General features: G+C 40.4%; 1 protein-coding gene across 1 annotated transcript in view; it reads left to right on the plus strand.

Moving 5' to 3' along the window:
- Positions 1-23,771, plus strand: part of COL19A1 (collagen type XIX alpha 1 chain) — a 325,038-nt gene that overhangs the window by 284,908 nt on the left and 16,359 nt on the right. Inside the window, exons 41-48 of the mRNA XM_036248752.1 lie at positions 5,881-5,934; positions 9,895-9,939; positions 12,977-13,021; positions 13,113-13,175; positions 17,694-17,729; positions 17,867-17,911; positions 20,301-20,471; positions 22,129-22,195. Coding sequence (XP_036104645.1) covers positions 5,881-5,934; positions 9,895-9,939; positions 12,977-13,021; positions 13,113-13,175; positions 17,694-17,729; positions 17,867-17,911; positions 20,301-20,471; positions 22,129-22,195 — 526 coding nt within the window. The remainder of the gene's footprint in view (positions 1-5,880; positions 5,935-9,894; positions 9,940-12,976; positions 13,022-13,112; positions 13,176-17,693; positions 17,730-17,866; positions 17,912-20,300; positions 20,472-22,128; positions 22,196-23,771) is intronic.

The raw sequence follows: 23,771 nt of genomic DNA on the forward strand, positions 1-23,771 counted from the left end.
TTCTTTTTGTTTACTTTCTAATTCTTTAAGTTGTGAGGTTAGACAGTCAATTAGAAATTTTTCTTGTTTTTTGAGGTAGGCTTGTAGTGCTATGAACTTCCCTCTCAGAACTGCTTTCACTGCAACCCATAGATTTTGTGTTGTTGTGTGTTCATTTTCATTGGTTTCCAGGAAGTTTTTAATTTCTTCCTTGATCTCGACGGTGACCCATTCATTGTTTAATAACATGCTATTTAACCTCCATGTGTTGAAATGTCTTTGCATGTTCTTGTTGCAATTGATTTCTAGTTTCATGCCATTGTGATCTGAGAAGATGCTTGATATGATTTCAATCTTCTTGAACTTGTAGAGATTTAGTTTGTGTCCTATCATGTGGTCTATCTTTGAGAATGTCCCATGTGCACTTGAGAAGAATGTGTATTCTGTAGTTTTGGGGTGTAATTCTCTGTAGATATCTATTAAATCCATTTGGTCTAGTGCTTCATTTAGAGTCTCTGTTTCCTTGCTAATTTTTTGCCTAGAGGATCTATCCAGTGCTGTCAACGGGGTGTTGAAGTCCCCTGCTATGATTGTATTGTTGTCGATTTCTCCTTGGAAGTCCTCCAGAAGATTTTTAATATATTTTGGTGCTCCTATATTGGGTGCATATATGTTTATCAAGGTTATATCTTCCTGTTGGATAGATCCTTTCAATATTATGTAGTGGCCGTCTTTGTCTCTAGTTATGGTCTTCATTTTGAAATCTATTTTATCAGATATGAGAATTGCTACCCCAGCTTTTTTTTGCTTTCCATTTGCTTGGAAAATTTTTTTCCATCCCTTCACTTTCAACCTATGTGAGTCTTTTGTTGAGAGGTGGGTCTCTTGTAAACAACATATAGATGAGTCATGCTTTCTTATCCAATCAGCTACTCTGTGTCTCTTTATGGGAGCATTCAATCCATTAACGTTTAAGGTGATTATTGATATGTACTTATTTATTGCCATTTTTGTTTAGTGTGGTTCTATTTTTCTTCCCATTTTTACTGCGAATTACAGCAGTCCTTTTAACATTTCTTGCAGTGCTGGTTTGGTGCTAATGTATTCCCTTAGCCTTTTTTTGTCTGGGAAGCTCTTTATTTGACCTTCTATTTTGAATGATAGCCTTGCTGGGTAGAGTAGTCTTGGATTCAGATTCTTGTTTTTCATGACTTTGATTACTTCATGCCATTCTCTTCTGGCCTGTAGTGTTTCTTGTGAGAAGTCTGCTGAGAGCCTTATGGGGTTCCCTTTGTAGGTAACCTGTTGCTTATCTCTTGCTGCTTTTAGGATTCTCTCTTTGTCTTTAATTTGTGGCATTTTAATTACTATGTGTCTTGGTGTGGGCCTGTTTGGGTTCTTCTTACTTGGGACTGTCTGTGCTTCTTGAACTTGAATGCCTTCTTCCTTCACCAAATTAGGGATGTTTTCTCTCAATATTTTTTTGAATATATTCTCTATCCCTTGCTCATTTTCTTCTTCTTCGGGGACTCCTATGATGCGAATATTATTACGTTTCCAGTTGTCCCATAGTTCTCTTAAGCTGTCTTCCTGTTTTTTAATAGTTTTTTCCTTTTGTTTTTCTGATTGGTTGATTTTTTCTACCCTGTCTTCTAATTCACTGATCCAGTCCTCAGCTTCCCCTACTCTGCTTTTTAAACCTTCCAATGTGTTTTTCATTTCTGATATGTCATTTTTTATCTCTTCTTGTTGGTTTTTAATTTCTAATTGGCTTATTTTCAGTGTCTCTATGTCCTTACTCATGCTGTTCAGCTTCCTCAAGATCATGGCTCTGAATTCTAGCTCTGTTAACATGCCTAATTGCTCTGCATTGATCTCATCTTCGGTGGAGGTGTCTTGCTCTTTCATTTGGCTTCTGTTTCTGTGTTTCACCATTTTGGCTATCACTGTGGGCTTTGGAGCCTGTCAAGTTCTCCCTGTGGGTGTTGGTGTTCTGCTGTTTGTGGCTCCCTCTCCTGTGTTTAGATGAGCGAGGGAGGACCCACGTTGAACACCACTGTCAAGTCTTACTTTCCTGGTTAAAGTTGCCAGCCCAGGAAACGTACTGTTATCCTCTAGCTTTTTGCCTGGAGGCTAGCAGTCTAGGTTAATTGATGAGTTTTGGGTTGTCAGTTGATTGAAAAACTGCCTCTGGTGCTCAGCCAAGGGGCTTTCAGGAGGGTGGGGCAGATGCTGGTTGTTAGTGAGCCTCAATTAGCACTTCAATGGCCCACAGGGTGGGGTTGGATCTCCGAGGGAGGGGCTGCTGCCTCTCCTCAGAGCCCTGGGAAGGAGCAATACGGCCACCGTCCTGAGTGGCTGCACTCAGCAAACGCTCTGAGCGCCCTCCAAACCCCGAGTGTCCCGACTCAGTTCCAGTCCAGTCTGCCCTCCCTCTGCCGGAGCCCAAGGTGAGTGGCTGTGGCTGTTTCAGCCTCTGTCCCGTGTGCGCTGTGGAGCCACCTGGGAGTGTAACCCGAGGGCGCTGCTCCCAGCTGAGGCCGCTGCCGAGCTGCCGACCGTGGGCTCCCAGCCCCGTCTTGCGCCTTTACAAGCCTACCGGGATGGAGTCAGTGTCCCTCGTTGTATGGTCCTCGCAAGCTGCTTTTCTGTTGGTTTTTCCCGTCGATTTGTCTGTGTTATAGTTGTAATTCCAGTTTGGTTCTGGGAGACGGTCTGTGTAGCTCCATTCACTCCGCCGCCATTTTTCGGTCCCCCCATCAGTGTGTTTTTAAATCGCCCTGTGATGGAGGAAGGCATATATAAAGCTCATGATAAATGGGACACTTTCTTCTAATAGAACAATTTCGATGATTGATTCCATGTTAAGTAGATTGTGGAAGAGAAATACTTACTGGAAAGATATTCCTTAATGTGTCTGCCATCTCCCCAACAAAAAAAAAAGAAAAAGAAAAAGCAGGGGAATGTGTATTTTCTTTGAATGTGAGGCAGTTATTCTGTAGGAGATGTGGTGTGCTGTCATAAACCCGCTTATTGGGAGTAATGTATCAGGAGTTAACACTCAGCACAGAAAGACATCATGTCCTCAGCTGCCCAGAGAATGATAATTGTTCTCAAGCATCCTTTTCAACCAGGGAGCATCCTGTCAAAGTTCTGCTAAGTCCAATCAGATCTCTTTATTTCCTGGCAGTTTTTCCTTCCATGTCCCTTTTAAGCATATGTTCCACCTTTTGGATTTCTTTTTTTATTTTGCAATTTTTATTAATTTATTAATTTTATTAATTTATTTTTGTTACAGATGTTTCTCCTTTTTCTCCCCAGACACCTTCCTCCCCACCCCCTCACCCCACCCCCAACATTGTTGTCTATGTCCATTGGTTACACATATAAGTTCTTTGGTTTATCCACCTTTTATATTTAATTTGTATGTCCTTTTAATGTTGGAGTACATACTTGAACGCAGATGTACCAGAAACTTGAAGCAGTAAACTTTCAAACCACTTTCCATTGTCATGTGGAAAAACTTAAAGCCCTTTCCTTACAGTACAGTTTGGTAAAACCAGATGAATACATTTTAAATGAGCAAAAGAACAAACCATAACAAGCAATCTTTTCACATCTAAATGTATTTTCAAAGGAGATGAATTAAAGAGTTGTTTTTTCTATGGGGCATTATATATTAAAAGCCAATTTGATTTCCCTTGAAAGCATGATTTCAACCAGTTAGTAGCATTTCTCAAACACCAAGTATGTCATCGAGAAGTTTCCTTTGTTTTGCTACTCATTCTGCCCTTGTTTTATCTGTAACTTTTGTTACATTCTTCATCCTAATTTTAATTTTCAACTTATTGGAAAAAATTTCCTCCTGCTCTTTTCTTCTCATCCTCACACACACAAAACATTCCTTCCGAATCATCTAGGGGCACCTAGACTTCTCACTAGCTTTTCTGGAACATTCAAGTGTTATCATTAATAATTGCAGATTAAGGTCAGAAAAGCTTTTTTTTTTTTTTTTAAACATTATAATAAAGAATAAATTATAATTCACCTGACCGGAAAGTGGGTAGCAACAAAAATGCAGACATATTTGAGTAGAATTTGAAGATATTAAGCTTCAAAATTTTAGCTGCAACAAAGGGTAAAGAATAAAAACTAAAGAAAGGGTGTTCCTTGCTTTTAGAAGTGTTGAGTGAAGCACACACAGAATGTGGAATCATGACATTAAGCCCAGTGTAACCTTCAGGTTTGTCATAGATGAAACTTGGAAAGGACTCTCTGGGGCTGTGTGTCAGCACCACCAAGCAACTTCCTTCATTTCCCATCAATTGCCCAGTGTGGAGAGAGAACATCTCATGCCATTAGAAATAAGGTCAGAAGGGTAGAATTTTAGGTCACAGAGTAGAAAATGGAAAAGTCATGTTGAGGTGGGTAGGGATAGCTTTACTCTTAGAGTATCCTTCAAATCCCATGATGCTAAATCACCTGTTTTAAATCTGCTCAGTAAACCTTTATAGATGAAAGGTATCCTCAACTGGATTAATTGTCTTCTGAGATGCTCAATTTTATGTCTTTGGTGTACAATTTATAAGTGGTTTTCCATTAAATATTTAATTATTGACTAATTTCAAACACATATTGATTGGCTGAGCACTGTCCTCTGTCCTAAGGATTGTTGGGAATGTAACCAAAAAGAATCCAAGAGCTTATTTCCTTTGGCAGTAACCCTGGGTCTCTTTTAGAGAGTTTTATGCAGAATAGAATTTAAATATCATTTTTTCTGATTGACAGGTTACATAGTAATAGACATTTTAAAAGATTTCTGAAGCATAAAAAGTATCAGTGAATCTGGTTCTGTTTTGATGGTTGCCAGAGGGGAGGAAGTGTGGAAATGGGTAAAAAAGTATAGAGATTAAGAAGTACAAATTGGTAGTTACAGAATAGTCATGGGAACATCAAATTCAGCATAGGGAATATGGTTAATAATATTGTAAATAACTATGTATTTTGCCAGGTGGGTACTTGAATTATTGAGGAATTCATTTTATAAATCAGATCATTGTGTTACCACTATGCTATACACCTGAAACTAATATAAAATAACATTGAATATAAACTTTAATGGAAAAATTATTTAAGTTAAAAACAGAAAAGAAAAAAGTTCTATCAAGTCATATGCTACCCACTTTATCTCCCTTGATTTAAACGTCCTAATATTTATTTGTTCAAAGTGAGCAGCTTCCTTCACTCTAACTTTTCTAAACGTGTCCCTTGAGGTCCTGACGTCTCTGGTTACTTGGGACCACACACTAGAATATGTAAGATCTTTTTTTAGTGGGAAATGCTCACGCGTCTCCTCTCAGTGACCCATCAGCTTGATCAGTAACTTGAAATCATTAGAGATGCTGCTCCTGGGGTCGTCCTCTGAAGTAGTCACAATTCACGTCCCACTGCAGCTGCAGGGAAGACTGCAGGGTGACCAGCTTCTCTGAGAACTCCATCTTCCTCTGCTCCCAAGGGCTCAGTCTTACTCTCTGGTAACCTAGCAGCCTCGGGCACCTCGCAAGTTGGCACACTTTATTAAGACAGCCTTTCCTTCAAATTCTTATTGCAGTTGGAGCTACCACTGACCAGAGGGATTCATTCCAATTAGATCCCTAATCAGAATAAAAGCAATTAATCAGAAAATAGACTCATACATCTCCAGGGAATAGTTTTATTCTCAAACTGTTTTCAAACACCAAATGCAAGAGTACAAATGCTTGAAAATAGAGTGTACCATCTACTTGCTAGATTACCAATGTTTGAGGGATTTTTTAAGGCAAAAAAATCTTTGCTTTTGAAACCAATGCTTAATATCCTTTTGATCATTGCTCCTGAGTTTGTTATGTTCATGTTTAACAGGGAGAACCTGGTGTAATGGGTTTGCCAGGACTAGAAGGATTCCCAGGTATAAAGGTAAGTATAAGGCTTAGAAATGCGTTCCCTGATTCAACACAGACATGGTTACTGGGCACCTGCTGTTGTACCAGGAACTGTTTTAGGTTTGAGGGAACCTAAAACATGAGGGAACAGAACAGACAAAAATCTCTGCTTTCATGGAACTTATATCCCAAAAAGAGGATACAGAAACTAAACAAATGAGCCCAAATAACTAAATAATATTGTTGGCAAGTACAAATGGGAAGAAAAAGAGCAGGTTAAAGGGAACCGGGAGTGCTGAGGGGAGCAAGGTGATCTTTAAATAGGGTGGGCTGAGAAGGCAAGAGCTGATCAAAGACTTGAAAGAGGTAAGGGGGAGCTAGCCAAGTCTTCCTCAAGTCTGCAGGAAGAATGTTCCAGGCAAGGTGAGCAAGTTCTGGAGATCTGATGTATGGCATGGTGAGGATTTGTAACAAGACTATACAGTATAGTTGAAATTTGCTAAGTGTTCTCACCACACACACACACACAGAGTGGTAGCTATGTGAGTTAATAGAGATGTTAATTAGCTTGATTTTGGTGATTATTTCATAATATATACATATATCAAGTCATCAAGTTGTACATGTTAAATCTGTCATTTTTTTAACAAAAGAAAACAGTAAGTCTAAATGGCATGAGCATTCTTGCTCCATCCAAGGAGCCCAAGGGAGTGAGTGAGGGGAATGTGGTGGACAAGATCACCACAGGAACAACAGTAGGCTTTTTAAAAAGGGAAGAGGATCAAGGACTGAGTCCTGAGCCCTCCCACATTAGGAGATCAGCAAGGGAGACTAAAATGAAGTGACCAGGGAGGAAGAAGGATCATTTGGTGTCGTAAAAACCAAGTGCAGATAATGTGTCAAGGAGACGGCAGTGATCATCTTTCTCTAGTACTGCAAATAGGTCAAGTGTGATGGGGATAGGGTCAAGGATTGACCATTACACTTGGCAATATAGAAGTCATGTATCACCAGAGTAATTATCCCTAATTCACCATATTTGTAAGGAGCAACTTCTGGGCTTGAATGAGTTTAAGTGAGAATGAGAGAAAAAAATAGGGACAACAAATATAGTATAAACAATGCTCAAGGAGTTTTGCTACCAAGAAAAGCAAAGAAATGGGCCAGTGGTTGCTGAAGAAAGTAGGACAATATTTTATAAAATGGATTTTAAGACCATAGAAATACCAGGATGTTTTATATGCTAAAGGGATGATCCGGCAGAAAGTAGAGGGAGGTGGGAATGATATAGGCGGAAAGGGAAGAACTGCTGAAGTACTGTTTGTTCCTAAATAGCTAAGAGGGATGGGAACCTAGTGTATAAATGGAGGGTTTAGCTGCAGAGAGGAGGCTGAATAGTTCATCGATGGTAACAGGTGGGAAAACAGAAGCACAGGGCAACACGTGCTTACATGTGGAAAGATGAATTGGTTGAAATCTATAGAAGTTCTTTACTGATTGCTTAAAAATTCTGGGATGGAGGAAGTAAGGTCATCCTCTGAGAGTGAGGTAGGGAGAAGAGGTTGGAGATTTAAGGAGATCTTCGAGGAGAGAGGGAGAACCCAGGGACTACAGAGAGATGGCTAGGCAATCCTAAGGGCCCCCCTTCAGGTTCATGGTTATGGACTGAAGTGAGATTAGTCAGCAAAATTATATGTGTTTTTCCAGCCATGTGTAGACACTCCAATAAAGGTACAGAATAGGAGGGGAGTTGTATTTAAACAAGGTTCCAGTTTTTACAAATGAGTCCCAGACGCAGCAATAGGTCAAAAGAGTTATCAGCATATACAAAGGAGTGATTATAACAAGTGACCATGGAGTTAAAACTAGATAAATAATGGAGAGAGGCCATCCAGAGAGTGAAGGATAGTGAAAAAATTGCACCATCAATGGATTAAGGGTCTTGGTGGCATCAAAAAATTGTATCATCAATGGATTACAGGTCTTGGTGGCATTGGGTATCAGGGGTTTAAGTACTTAAGGGAGTAGATTATAACAATAGGAGATGGTGTTCCAAGGCTGGAATTCATGAAACTGAGATTATGGAAGTGATGCAATTATTGTTATTGACAAAGTCTGAGGCATAACTTTGGAAATAAGAAAGGAGCCAGATCACTAGAGGAGAGGAGTTCAGAGAAATCAGAGACCCAATCGTTGGGAAGAATGTCTTGTCAGACAATTCTCTTAATGTTCATCTTTATCAGATATGCAGATGTTTCCACTGAATGATAAATTCTAGTATATTCATTACAAGGGTAAAAAAAAACCCATAATTTAAAAAGAGTAGAGTGAAACTAACAAGAATTACCTGTTCCCATTGGTTGCCCACATTTCTTAGTTCTTTTTCTATTTGACTCTAGCTATGCTTTATATATTAAAGACATTATTTCTGTCTTATATGTTGGAGTTTTATCTAGTTTATCTTTGCCTTTAATTTCACATTTAATCTTACCGCTTAATATTATGTAAATAAAACTTTTTATGTAGTCAAATATAAAACTACTTTCTTTTATTTGATTTTATGCCCTAAATGACTTTTATTCTTATGCTCAACCACGGATAGTCATTTATATTTTCTTCTAGTTATTTTATATGTCATATTTTATTTTTTACAAAATCTACATGAAATTTATAGGGAGTATAATATTAAAAGAGGAATCAAACTTTTTTCAAAGAAATTATTCAATTATTAGCACTGTGTGTTCAATAATACATTCCTTACTTTACTAAAATCTTGTTATAAATTTTGGTCTATTTCTGAGGTTTCTGTTATTTTGTGTTGCTATCCTGCTGAATCTCACACCAACATTTCATTATCTTAATTGCTATAGCTTTATTATATATTTAAATATTGGTGGTGTTAATCTTATTCTTCTTCTATTTTTTCTTTTATCCTCTCATTTATTTATTATCCTGAGTAAACTATACTATTATTTGGTCAAGCTGCAATTTCGTAAGAATTGCATCAAATTTATAAATTAGTTTGGCTAGCAGTGACACCTTTACAACAGGTCTCACCCTCCAAGAACACAACATCTCTCTCTACTTAATCAAGTCTTCTTTTATGTCCCTGGAGGAAGTTATGAAGTTTTTTAATGTAGGTTCTGCTCAATAAAATTGCCATTTTATTATCCCATATATAATCATTAGTATTTTTAGCATTGTCAGCTTTATCTAAAATACCACATTGCCTTTGGAAAAAATAATGGGTTACTCACTCTACTGTTCAGAGCAATTCAAGGGATCTTCCGAGTGGCCTAATGAAAACGACATAATCCATATTCTAAATATCTTTATTCTAACTCTACATCCAATGAGACAAGTGTAGGAAAAGCTTTTAAGGAGAATTCAATATGTTTACTCTTTTAAGTATTGGTAATGAATTACTTTTGAATGTGTATAATAAAAAGATTGACTAATTATAGCTGTATGTATGGAGTCTTATTAAAAATAGGTCACAGTGTGGCTCAGTTGGGTAACCATCATCCCATGCACCCCCATCCAAGGAGAGGTCACAAGTTGAATTCCCAGTTGGGGCACATGCCTGGGTTTTGAGTTTTCAGGCATGATTCCCAGTAGGGGGCCTGCCGGAGGCAGCCAGTCTGTTTTTTCTCTCTCTCTATCTTCCTCTCCCTTCAGCTCTTTGTAAAATCAATAAAAACATATTATAAATAAATAAAAATAGGTCCCAGAAATGATAAGATGAATGCTTCTTTTCATTAAGATTATTTTCTTTGCTTTTATTTTTTAAAAAGAAAGCTAACAGGTTCAGTTGGCTACTCATTTTGTTGTTTTTCCATCTACCTTCTAGCTTCACACCAGCTGATATATTGACAATGCTTATCAATTCCAAAGAAAAACATTCCCAAATTCAAATGATTATTTGAGCACTCATTTTATAGGTAAAGATGCTATAGATATCATTATAAGTATCATTTTTTTTAAATCCCAACAGGGAGATCGAGGCCCAGCAGGTCCCCCAGGAATAGCCGGCATGTTGGTGAGTGCAAATTATATCATATGATTTTCTCAGGTGAACAGTCCTGTGTCCACAGTAAATGTACAGCTTGGGGTCCAGAAGGACTGGGGAGCACATGGTAATTCCTACAACACTGGGGTTTCTGAAACCTTCTGTCTGAAAAATAAAACCACCTGCCCCTCTCCATCTCAAGAATGCTCCTTTCTTCATGTTCATCTCTTTCTTATTTTTGTCTGATTTTTCTTTTTAATTTCCCAACTCACGAAAGGAGTGAGGAGAGCCCCGTTACCTGTGATGATACATTAATATACAAGGGCAGCTTTGAGGCATACGTTTTGTTTCTCTACTTTTGTCATATGTCAAGGTTTCTTGGTCCTCAAAAGGTAAAGTTCTCATCCTCAGGCATGTAGTTCAAGTTCTTTGTATTAAACTGCAGTCTGCCTGAGTTTTTCCTCAGCCCAGTGTTATTAGCAGAGCTTTATTGCTGCTAATGTTTCCTCATAAACTAGCCCTTCAATAATATCAATCATTTTTGTTGCTCTCTGATGTCAAATGTTTTAATCTCATCAAGGTCTTTTCCAATGAATAGGAAAGTGCTCCAGGAAAGGTTGAAATCATTTCTCTGAGCCCTGGGGATCATTCTGATCTTCATTCATGATGCTCTAATTAAAATTTTGTGGTCATGCTTTATGAATAACAGCCCATTTATCCTCTTGTTTGGTGCCTCTGCAGGGCTGGCACAGGGTAGGAAAGTCAATGGAAACCATGTGCTTGAACATGGGAAAGATAAAAAGGGCCCTCCTGTCACCACCCACGACTACCCAGACCACCCGGAGGCCCTGCCGCCAGGCACTCTGCTCGTCACTACCACTTCCTACGGCCCCTGACCCTTAAAAGCCCAGGAGCCACACTACTTCACTCTGTGTAGTTGCTAAATCTAATAACAACGATTAAAACCCATCCACAGATCCTTTATAGAGGATGGCATCTCCTTATTCAGCTGTTCCAGATCAAGTTAAAATATTAGCATGATCGAAAAGCAACATGGAAATATTTTCTTTAGCAAGCACTACAGAATGTTTTGCACAAGAAAGTATTCTTCTTGGAAGTTGGCTTACACTTTATCCCATTCCTTCCCTACTCCCCTCACTACCATTCCTGGAACTCTGTTTCCAGAATTGCCCCGAGTCCCCTTACAACCGGCACCTCTTATAGTCATTCACACCCTGAATTTGTTTCTACATGGTATAATGAGGCTTAATGCCCACTGTGTTCACCCAGATGTACTACAGATCACTTTTGGCTATTACCCTATATTAAACATCTCTTCAGAGAAAATATCTTGGCAACCATTGAAGGTATTTAAAAGATGAGTGGCAGACTCAAATGCAATCCAAATGCAGACTTGCAAAGAGATTTTTGAAGGCTGCAACATGATTGAGCTAAGGAGTAAAATGCAGTTTTCTTATCTCATAATGAAGAGGATAAACTGACAATTACAAAAATTGAGAAGGGGTAAAAAATTTGCGCCCTGCAAATATACAGCAGTGTAATTAAATACATGACAATGTTTTATGACTGGACCTGATAGTGGCTCGGGAAAAAAAAAAAAAAAAAAGGTTAAAAGATTCTGGAAATAGTGGGGATGGTTACGCAACAGTGTGAATATATCTAATACCCCTGAATTTTACATTAAAACTGTTTAAAATTGTAGATTTTATGTTATATGTATCTTAACCACAATAAGAACAAAAAATTTAAGGTGATTGTTCTGGTCGAGACTCACCTGGTCAGACACATCATGGTCACTTTGCTGAGTACCAAGGGAACCCGGTCCTGCTCTTCCTAGAACAGACCAGTCTGTCCCTCTCTAGTGTCTTCAGGCCTATCCAGGGGTCTCTCCAGGCCTTCTTTCCCCACCCGGTCCTGCCAAGGTGGCCTGTGGGGACACAGAAGGAAGTGTCCGCATGCCTGGGCAGTGGGAGGGCCTCTGGTCAGCACACTCCCCTCCACCTCGGCTCTCTGAGGTCTCCACCGGCTGATCTTTGGGATCGTTGCTGCCTGGCATCAATGACCCTAATCCTTTGTCTAAGATGTCAGGGCCCAGCGCTCTGCTCCTCTGTGTCCCATGCCCAGACCCTTTTGGAAACTGGCCTTCGGAGCTCTAGCATCCCCGCCTGGGGCCCACAGGGACTTCAGGAGCCCCTGCCCACCCCACCCACAGGCTGCGGGAAGGTGTCTCAGGCTGGTGTCTGCCTAGCTTTTCCTGTGAGGGGGTCTTCTCCCAAAATTCTAAAGCAAGTAGGGAAAAGGCCCTCCCTTTTCAGATTCCTTCACAACCTACTGCGGCTTCTACAGTCTCAACCCTACACCTACACCCCCACTTGGTCTCTTTCCCAACCACGTTAGGTCCACGGGATAGGAGGCAGTTCCTTCTCAAAGGCAACAACTTCATGCCCAGTCTGGACACATTGTACCTCCCCACCTCCAGACTCTGCTGGGCTGTCTTCTTCACTCCTCCGCCCTGTGGTCTCTACCCCAGGATGTTTCTGTTGTCGGTGCTCAGGACAAATCTATTGATGTGTATTGGAACAAATCAATTCTGTCCTCTCCCTTTCAACAAAACACAGCTTCTCAAAGCCAACATGCCCTTTGTCAGGCTGTCCTACAATAAACTTAGAAAGCCTCTTGTGAAACTCAGTCTAGGAAAGATTTCTTTGACCCTCTGTGCCCTCCCACCCCCCAAAGTAAAGAAGAGCTGCCAGTCCAATAGGCACCAGAGAGATTTCCAGAAATGAGGATGAATTTGTTTACTATTTTCAAAACTATTATCCTTCCCCACTACCCACCCAACATACACACGTGCGCACTTTCCCAGCCTGTACTAGGAGCCTGCAGGGCTGAACAGGGGTCCCCAGACTGTGCCACTAGGGGTGCCATCTTAGTGTAGAGAGCCACAGCCCTGGCGCACATTAGGCTCACAGCGGGGTAGGGGTTAAGCACAGGGCATCCTTCGGCAGTTTGGCTCCTAACATTTCTCCTTGATTTGATTTTCCAGGGGAAGCCTGGAGCCCCGGGGCCTCCAGGAGTTCCAGGGGAACCGGTGAGTTAGTTACTGACAGTTGTACTTGGGTTGTACCGAGTGCAGTTCTAAAGCTTTCCTTGGTGATTCATGTTTGTGGTCATGTCCGCAGGGGGAGAGAGGACCTGTTGGAGACATCGGTTTCCCTGGACCGGAAGGACCCCCGGGAAAGCCGGTAAGAACTTCTGTGGTTTAAAATTTGCCAGTTGGAGAAGTGGTCGAAGCGTTGCCTCTTCACCTATCTCCTCAGAAAGTCTGGGATTTAAATAAGCAGTCTCTGAGGAAGTAAGTGAAGGTTCTGGAAGAGCAGTTGGGAGTGGTTCTCACTTTGTGTCCTGGCTCTCTGCGGGGTGTCTTTGTGTCTTACACAAGGGAGAGCTGAGGTTCGTTGTTATTGTTATAGGTGTCAGAAAATTAGACCCATTCTTTCTTTTCTCTTTTAATTAAAAAAAATGTTTTCTTTATTGTTGAAAGTATTACAGGTGCCCCTCACCCCCTTTTCACTCATTCTTTCTTAGGTCTAATATTCTCAATGGAGTTAAAAAATAAAATGACCTATCACATCCTCCAGTATAAAAACTGCAGACTCACAGATGTAACACCTGTGTGTTAAGCTAAAAGCTAAAGTCGAAGCTGTTTTCTCAGGTCCCCTCCTTTACCTCTGGGCCTTGTTCTTACACTTTCATGAATCACTGCTGCCAAATATATCATCCCCGTGTCCTAAAGAGCTCTTGGCTACTGATGTATATAGTATTGCTGTGACATTGTAACAGCCATTCCTACTAATTCAATTCAACAGACACTCATCTAGTCCCTGCTGTTTGCTAAGGATGGGCTGCCCCCAGGGAGGGGATGTAAAGATGAACAAGACATACCCCAGGCTCAGTTGTTGTTTTTCTTTTCTTTTCAGAAGGTCACTACACCCTTTGTGTGTTTATTTGCTGTGGTGTGTGTGGGGAGGGGATGCTATTAGGAGGAGAGGGTACTGAATGTAAAAAAGTAGCAGAGTCCATGAGGCTGCTTTTGTACCTTGGTGAAACCTTCAGGGTGGTGCATTCCCTGACTTCCATCTCCCCAGAGGAGGCAATGTGTAAAATGGGGAGCGTCTGCAATCTAGAACTAGGAGGCTCTGGGTTTGAATTCTGACTCAGAGAGTACTCTGAGTCACTTACGCAAGATCATATAGAGTGAGCATTTCCAGTGCCTGCCCTTGGGACATACTCAGTAGTTAGGTCATTCCCTGCCTCAACCTTCACTTTCTCTTGCCAACTTCCTGTTTTCAGCCCCTGAATTCCATCTCACAAAGAGTAACCATTGGGTTCCCAGGGGATTAGGTAAAATGCCATCTGTTCATTCAACAAGCATTTCCTGAGCACTTACTACATGCTAGGCAATGTTCTGGGAGCTAGCAATTCATGGGGTTTACATCCTAGGATAGGGACACAGATTACAGATAAACACGCACGCGCGCGCGCACACACACACACACACACCAGTTTTAGGTAGAAGGAGATCAAAGGAGGGCAAAGTACTAAATGCTTATTTAACAGGGTGGTCAAAAAAGGTATTCCATTTGAGCAAAACCTACACCAAGAGAAAGATCATGCCATAAGGAGGTAGGAGGAGGGCATTGTTTTAAGAAAAAGAAATGGCTAGTAGAACATGAGGTGTTTAAAAAGCAGCGAAAGGCATGAAGTTCAGAATGAAATAAGCTAAAGAGAAGTGGGAAAGCTACTGAGGGAGAGGTCGGCAGTGGCCAGGCCACAGGAACCTCTCAGTCCTGACTGGGGTTTGGATTTCACTTGCAGCCTGATAGAAACTCATTGGCATGTTTGGAGAGGGAACGGAAAATGATTGAGCTACATTTTCAGGAATCACTCTGACTAGTGTAGTGTGTGGAGAGCAGACTATAGGGTGGAAGACAGAACAGTAGGGAGGAGCTGCCATAGTTCCCAAGAGAAATAATGATGGGAGAAGAGGGGGGTCACGAGGAGGAGGAGCATTCGGGATTGACTGGACAGCCAGCAAGACTTGTTGAAGGGCCCGGGGGGCGGGGGGGTGAGTGAGAGACAAGTCAAAGCTCTGGTTTGGGGGATGAGCAACCACGTCAGAATGGTGTGTTTGGTGAGATGGGAAAGACTGGAGATGGGCGGTTTGGGGAGGGAAAACCAAGAATTGTCTGTTTTAGACACATTCATCTTGGAGCACTAGTAGATATCCAAGGGGAGATGTCAAGTAAGTGTGGATGTAAGCATCTGGTTTTAATGGAGAGGCTGGTACTGCAGAGACCAATCTTGGTATTTAAACCTGAGCCTGGATGAAATGGAGTTACTGCGGTAAGGACGGGAAGAACACACTTCAACTGTTAGGAAGAGATCTAGCAGAAAGACAGAAAGTGCAGACAATGAGATGTAAAAAAAAAAAAATAGGTGAATGAGGCTTCTTGCATATCAAGGGAACTGAGTGTTTTAAAAGAAAGGAGTGATAGTCCTGGCCAAGTAGCTCAGTTGGTTAGAACGTCTGAGGTTCTAACCAAGGTTGTCATTTCTGGTCAGGGCACGTACAAAAATCAACCAACGAACAACAAATTGATCTCTCTCTCTCTCTCATCAATAAATAATTTTTTTAAAAATGTTTTACTTAAACAAAGGAGTGATAAAAATACAGGTAAGTGACATGAGGGCTGATAATTTTCCTCTGGATTTTGCAATGTGGAGGTCATGGCAGGGGTATTCCAGCATGTTAGCATCTTGACAAGAATGATCCAATTGAGAGAGGAAATTTTGATGATATTAGAGAGTACTGATAACTTTGGGTAGAGAGAGAAGACTGGTATTCCACTCACAAATGGAAATTGGTCTTATCAAGGAATGGGGCATTTCATCCTCTTTAGCAAGAGGTAGAAGTCGAAATACAAATGCATGCCGCTGGTGGACCTGGTGGAGGGAAGAGAAGGTCGTTCTCTCCTGTCTATTACCTCAGTGAAAGAAGAATCGTGGTCACCAGCTGAACATGAGGAGGGAGGTGATGGTGCTGGACTTTTGAAGAGACAGGAAGATATGTGAGAGAGAACTTTTGGAGAGAAGGGAAGGGAGTCGATGCAGGAAGTGCAGAAGGGTGACCTGGTAACACAGAGGGGCTGCTTGCCACCTGCCATCCTACATTTGCATTGGAACAAGCGAGCAAGGATGCATGGCCTTCTTCAGCTGCAGTTCACTGCTCAGAGGCAGAGGTACAGTAAGCAGAAGGTTCTACCCAGAAGCGGGTCCTTCCAGATACGTGAGATGAGAGGAGGGAGCATCAAGTGCAGGATACATAGATCACTGTAAACATCTCTGAAAACAGGATTCCCCTACGGAAAGCAAGTTAGCAACACCTTCATATACAAAAGAGAACACACGAGGCCATCTTTGATGAATTATAAGGGACCAAAAAAAAAGACTATAACTGTTATTTCCTTTCATATGTTGTTACCCAAGACATGCATTTCATTTTTACACTAGATCTGTCTTCTTTTATTCAAGTGACACGGTGGTTTCTTTCACATCCTCTCCTTAATCAGCTTTATCTTTGTTGCTTGTGTTTCTGGATGTCATAAAGTCTTTGAACCATACACTTCAGGTAACATGTTCTTAGGAAAAGTAGTCTAGACAATCCCCAGGATCTTTCAGAGAGGTTGGGGGACTTTGGTTGGGCTCTCAGCTGTGACAGATTTTAGTGTAATTTACAGCAGTGAAAACATGCGGTTGTCTGCAGTTCCTCATAGAATCCATTCCCCGGTGCACAGTAAAAGTCTTCTTGGCTTTTCGAAGGACCATGTGTGTCCATGCAATTGCCTGCTGGCTAAGAAATCACTTTCCTCACCTTGATATCCCTCTTCAAATCAAGTCTCCAAAACAGGTCTGCTCTTGGAGTCTAGGTATTTCATTTGACCCCCAGGTGTTTTTCCTTCTCACATCTCCCAGCCAATAGTTCTACTGTCTTATAAATCTCCGAACTTTATTACCACCTCCAGAACTGCCTTATAAAGTTCAGGAAATTTCCAATTTACTAATAAAAAGCCACTGTTTAGTACTCTCAGAAACCGTAGTTACAGATTCCTTACTTTCCTTTCCTGTTTTCCAGCTGAAAAAATAACAATCGTTCTCTGGCTGACCGTTTATTTCATGTTAAGATCATGCTCTGGCCATGTTATGAAATCTCCCCAGCAGCCATTGAGACCATTTACTGAGAATGACTCTTCGTGCCAGAGAAAATTGTTAGGAGGTAGCAGTAAATGCCATCCACCAACCATCTAGCACTGTGGGGCACCTTCTTGTTTCTCTGAATATACCTAATAGTATAAGGAAGGAAAATCACCCTGTTGCCTGTGTACAGTGAGCTAGGCATTTTCTGTGATTTCACTAAATCCTTGGTTTTAAGGCCATTATTTTATCCTCACTTTATAAGTGAAGAGGCCGATGCTATTAAGGTTAAGTAAATTGCTTGAAGTAAATGGAACTTTTAGGTGACGGAGTGAGAATTGAAACGCTGGGCTGTCTGATTCTGCTCATCTTGTTTCCATCTCACCAGGCTGCATCGCCACACTCTCAGTAGGACTATGATCAAGTCCTTGGGACTTTACCCTTTTGTTGTGTTTAAGTATGTCTGTTCGTGCAGAATTAGAAATAAGAGTCATTTTTTGTTTTTACAGGGAATAAATGGAAAAGATGGATTGCCTGGTGCTCAGGTATGGAAAATACCATTTAAAATAAATGATATTCCGATGCACAGTTGCACAATACCCAACAGCAGAATACCTGATGGAGCAGGCTGAGGAACAGTCTTGGCAAGCAGTGACTTTCCGTGTTGACATCTGTTTTTCAGGGTCTCATGGGTAAGCCTGGAGATAGAGGCCCCAAAGGAGAACGTGTATGTATATTACTATTTTGATCGTTAAGTCTGTCTGCTACAACTGTCCCATCATTTGAGTTCACAATTATCTATGTAGATCCCCTACAACTCTCCAAGCATGAAAAGGGTAGAGTGTATGTGATCCTAGATCTCTGCTAGACATGAAATAGGACAGCTGAAGGCCCAGAAGCAGGCCATATGGCACTTACACCTACATGACTGGCTTTTCAACACAGCTCAGTCTAGTCGGCTGCTTCCGTTGGAACACTTATCATCCTCTTGTCTCAGACACACATCCCTGCTCTACCATCACCCATGCTCTTTCTGCCTAGAGTAGGGTTTCTCAGCCTCAGCACTGTGGATATTTGGGGCAGTCATTCTTTGTTGTAGGCGCCTGTCCTGTGCATTGTAGGATACTCAGCAGCATCCCTGGTCTCTGTCTACTGGATGGGGTGGAGCCTCCTTCCCCCAGCTGTGACAACAAAAAGGTCTCCTGACATTACCAAATGCCTCCTGGGGAGCACAGTTGCCCTACTTGAGGCCCCTGACCTAGTGGAATACTAAATTGAGGAGGGGGGTGGTGTGAGGGGGGAGAGAAATGGAAAGAGCAACTGGACATATAAAGTTGCTAGTTATGCCATTTATGTTGTATGCTTTCATGTTAATTGTTGTTAATATCATTATTCCAACTTCCCACTATGTTCTTTAATGAGCCTGAACATTTTCTTGTAGAACTGGAGTCATTCCATAGCAACAGGTTACTCAAGCATTGTTATTTAGTGGAATTCTAGTAAAGGCTGCTAGTTTATGTGTGTGGGGGGTGTGTGTGTGTGTGTGCGCACGCGTGCATGTGTATTTGTGTACTGGTATCTAGTTTATTAGCTTTTACTTACTATTCTACAAATTATCCATGATAACTGAAGGAAATATTAAAATAGAGGTAACATGAAAAAAGGAAAAAAAGTTCACCTTCCCCTACTGCACAGAGACAAGCACTGTTGATATTGTAGCCCTATTTCCATCTTTCTCACTCTTACACCGAACAACCACATATACTTAACGAATCAATACAAATGAATATACAGTTTTTTCAAAAGGGGACTCATAATTTTTTGAAAAATGTCTTTTTTTTTTTTTTTGCCTAATAATATATAATGACTACCTTTCCATGACAGTAAATAGAGATCTACAGCTACCTTTTAGTGGCTATATGTTATTCCACTGTTTGGATATACCTTATTTCACTTACCCAGTCCCCCTTTTGGGGATATTTAGGCTTTTTCCCAGTTTTTATAATATAAACATCACTATAATGAACATATTTGTCCCTAAATTGTAAAATAATTTTAATACATTGATGATTGTGTTTATTTTGCACATTACCAGAATATTGATCAAAGTGTGCTAGTATTTGTTTTATTTTTTTTTACGTTAATAATCTCAAATATTTCTCCAATTGTGGTCTAGGTTGATATACTTGTATGCAGATACATTTTCATAACTAAGACAGTAGCATTGAAACTGAGTTCACTTGTGGTTTTTGTTTTGTTTTGTTTTTTTTCCTACATGGCTTCTTTCTACACCTCTTTATTCCATGATGAAATAGATCTCTTTTTAATAGTTCATTTGTTTTCATTATTTTTTAATCAAGAGAAATAGAGTTTGGACTTTTGCAGAGAAGCCATAAATAAAAGAATAATACAGCAAAATATAGGGCAGCCTTGATGCATCATTCTATCAAATGTGTGAGGTCCTCACTTCGTGGAGCAGTGGAATTGAATATTTGAAATATCTACAACTGAAATACCGGCCATCATCTATCTATCTACCTCTCTGCATCTCTCTCTCTCACACACACACACACACACACACACAACACGTGTACAGAAGCCAACTCACAGAGTCTAACAAAAATGAAGAATATAAGAGCAGACAGGAAAGAAGAAAAGCACGTAATTTAGGAGGTATTTTGAGCATCCTGAAGTTTTCCTGAGTGAAAAATCTCAGTGGTGAAATCCTCCCGGCAATCTTCCTTTATTGTTGCAAAGGAGACCCCGGCCTGAGGTGACAGCCTCTATTGATTTCAAAGGTGTCATTATTCTAGACTGGAAACTGAGTACAACTGACATTGTCACTACCTTTTTATTGAGTGCTTTCAACATGCCAGGCATTGTTCTGAACACTTTTCTTAAGTTAACTCATTCATTTCTGAGCACCACCCTGCTTGGTGATACTATTGATATCCTTCACTTCACGGAGAGGAAGCTTGGGCACAGATAATTTAATCCTCTTACCCATGATCCCACAGCTAGTAAGCACCAGTATCAATCCAGGTCCTTTGCTCTTAAGCACAGCTGTTGCAGTTGTAGAAGAGATCATTCTTTACTATTATTTTTTTCCTCCACAGGGTGATCAGGGGATTCCTGGAGACAGAGGCCCACAAGGTGAACAGGGAAAGCCAGGCCTTCCGGGCATGAAGGGAGCCATAGGTCCTGTGGGGCCACCAGGAAACAAGGGCTCTGTGGGATCCCCTGGGCACCAGGGGCCTCCAGGCATTCCGGGCATCCCCGGCACTCCAGTAAGTGGTACTGAGAGCTCCAGAGCTCCTGGCTGGTACTCACCACATATCCCTTCTCCCACGAAAGCAATCATTCTTTCAACATATGAATGAGCCTAAACTGGTCTCTGCTAGGGTACCAGACCCTCTGTTGAACACGTATTACCCATGACCTCACAGCCTCACAGCTACCCTAGGAGGATGGGTGACCTTTCCATCCCATTTAAACAAACGCAGAAACTGAGAGTTGACTTGTCCGAGGCCATGGCTATTTAGTGGATCAGACCCAGGTTAGATTGACTTCAAAGCCATGCTCTTAAATTCTATCTACAATGTCTCCTTCCACTACACAAGACAGTCCACACTGTGTCTGTTTCATATAAAAACTCCATTTTGTTGACTATCAGAACAACAGATCTGCCCTGAGTAGTGCTTTGAAGGGGAGACCCATTGGGCCAAGAGTGTTGGGTTAAAGAAGACCATATATGTATGAATATCCTCAGGGTGCATGGTGGATGGCATTCCACAGAGGAACTTAATCTGAAAATATGCATGTCAGGAAGAAAGGCAAGTTTTGGAGCAGGGTCAGATCATCAGTCATGACCACATAAAGGGTCAAATTGATCATTCCCATAATTTTCATACTTCTTTATTTTACCCACTCCCCCTCAGCTCTACTTGAATAAAGCCTGTAGAATGACCTCTTGGTGCTATGTTAATAATTGGTATTAAATACATTGATTCAAGTTTATCTGTCCCATACATGGTGAAAATAAAATGTTGAAATAGGGCATTCTTGGAGCTGTTGTGCCCTAACAGAAATCATCCCTGTCTGAGCCCATCACATTGTCTTTAATTCTACACCCCTGGATTCTACACCCCTGGATAACCACCACCGAATACAAAGAGTAATAAAATAGTTTAAAATCCGAATCATTGTGGAAAATGATGCTCCCTTTTAAAATAGCAATGTCCACAATAAAACATTACTATTATAAATGTTAGGTTCTTTGTCAAAGTCATGTAAATGTATTTATGAAGTTAAAAACTCAACTGACGTCATTTACCTACTTGCATTTTCTCTTTAAAAAAAGAAAATTGCTTAATAGAAATATGCCTGCAAAGTATAAATTACAGACTAACCTTTACCATGAAATGGGCAAAACCTAGTAAGCTTGATCCCATGCATAAAACACTTCAAAGAATAATCAAGAATACTTAGAGTTCTCTTACAGCTTGTCTTCCTTTGAAGATACATAATATCAGTTAGATAATGACTTTACCAGTGTCCAGGGATTGGTTAGAAGTAAAATTGGATAATAACATCATGACAACACTGTTCAAATTTTGTAACTTCAGAAAATGAAGTAATATGAAATGTCTTTCCTATTATATGAAGCCATGTCTCTCCATTTAATAGAAAATATGTTCACATCACTGGTTATGATTTCAGCCCACAGCTTTTAAAGCAATTATACACTTCAACTTCTTTCTAGCATTTGATCAAAACAAAAGATATTTGTTGCTTAATATAGTCAGTGGCCAAAAGCATTTTGCTTGATAAATGTATCTCTATAGAAGCTTCCAGTCTGCATGCCAACTCAATATTTCTATTCTCTATTAATTTCTGCTGTGGTCTATTTTAACAGACCTTTGTTTTTTTTTTCCCCCTTCTTAGGCTGATGCAATTTCATTTGAAGAAATAAAGAAATATATTAATCAAGAGGTTCTAAGGATTTTTGAAGGTTAGATTTGCTTAATAAACATTTCTGAATCTTTTACCAATTCTCATCCACTATGGAAAGTCCCTTCAGCAACATTCATGAAAGATGGTCATTAAACAAGTTTAAGAGGCAACCCATTTTATGTTGGGGCACTCCAATTGACAGAAACATTTTCCTTGTGCTAAGTTTGAGTTGTCTCCCTATAACTTCCTGTCATTATTCTCAGTTGGCTGAACAATACAGGTCAAGTATCTTCATCTGTTCACATGTGACTGCCCTTCAAGTATTTTTCTTTTTTATTTGTCGATTCAAGAGAAAGAGAGAGAGACCTCGATTTTTTGTTCCACTCATTTATGCATTTGTTGGTTGCTTCTTGTAGGTGCCCTGACTAGGAATTGAACTCACGACATTGGTGCATTGGGATGATGCTCTACCCAAACTGAGCTACCTGGCCAGGGTCCAAGCATCTTTCACTATCCAGGGTCCTCCTCCTTAGTTTTCTCTTCTGTGGAATAAGTATGTCCAACTCCTCCATGATCATCGCCCTTGAGAAATACTTAATTTTCAAATGACCCTCATTCAACCAGGAGTATTTTGACCAAAGCAGAGTATAGTGTCTTTTGATCTAGACCAGGGTCAGCAAACTATGGCCCACCAGCCAAATCCACCTGCCACCTGGTTTAGTACGGCCCAAATGAGAGTGGGGTTTACTTTGCACGCAGGGGCAGGGGTACAGGGCAGTACATTTTTAAATGTGTTTTTTTTTAAATCAAAAGAATATTTCATGGCATGTGAAAATGATCTGAAATTCAAATGTGTGCCCATAGATAAAATTTTATTGGATCACACTCATTGCTATATGTATTTTTTCTGTCTGCTTTCATGTGAGAACAGCAGAATTAAATACTTGTGACAAGGATAGTATAGCCTACAAAGCCTTAAATATTTACTTTTGCAGAGAACGTTTTCTGACCTCTGATACACCTCAATAATACAGCCTAAGATAGCATTTCTTTTTTTTTAAGCATTCATATCACACTGTCAATTCATTTTGAATTTTTAATGAACAACTTTGGATCTTTCGTGTCCAAACTTTTTAAAATTAGTCATTTCTCAATATGCACTGGTTTCATATTTAAAAATCTAGGTGTGTGATTTTTTTTGTTACTTCTTAATAAATTTCGAAGTGATTTGTGTTCATACATTGTTCCAACCTGAAGATATCTTTTGGGATGTGGTCTTATGGGGCAGGTTGGCTGACCCTCATAACTTTGTGTCATCTCTGAATTTTATAAGTGTGTCATCATTCTAATTACTAATAGAAATGTTAAATAAAAAAAAAAGAGTCAAGGATTAGGCCTTTCTAAATGCCATTGTGTTCCTCCTACCCATTGGTACATCATGGGTTACTCTTGTTTTTGTGAGCTCTGAATCCACGTGGCTGTCCTAAAGCCCACTGTACATTTCTTTATTTATCCACAGGATATAACAGGATTTTGTCAGGTCTTTGTTAAAATCAAGATCACTCCCCTCAACTGTGAACTTAATGAAGTGGGAGTTATTTGTCTTTAGAGCATAAATCCACATTGGCTCTTAT

This window comes from Molossus molossus, unplaced genomic scaffold (assembly GCF_014108415.1).
Source record: "Molossus molossus isolate mMolMol1 unplaced genomic scaffold, mMolMol1.p scaffold_m16_p_8, whole genome shotgun sequence".
Taxonomy (NCBI): Eukaryota; Metazoa; Chordata; class Mammalia; order Chiroptera; family Molossidae; genus Molossus; species Molossus molossus.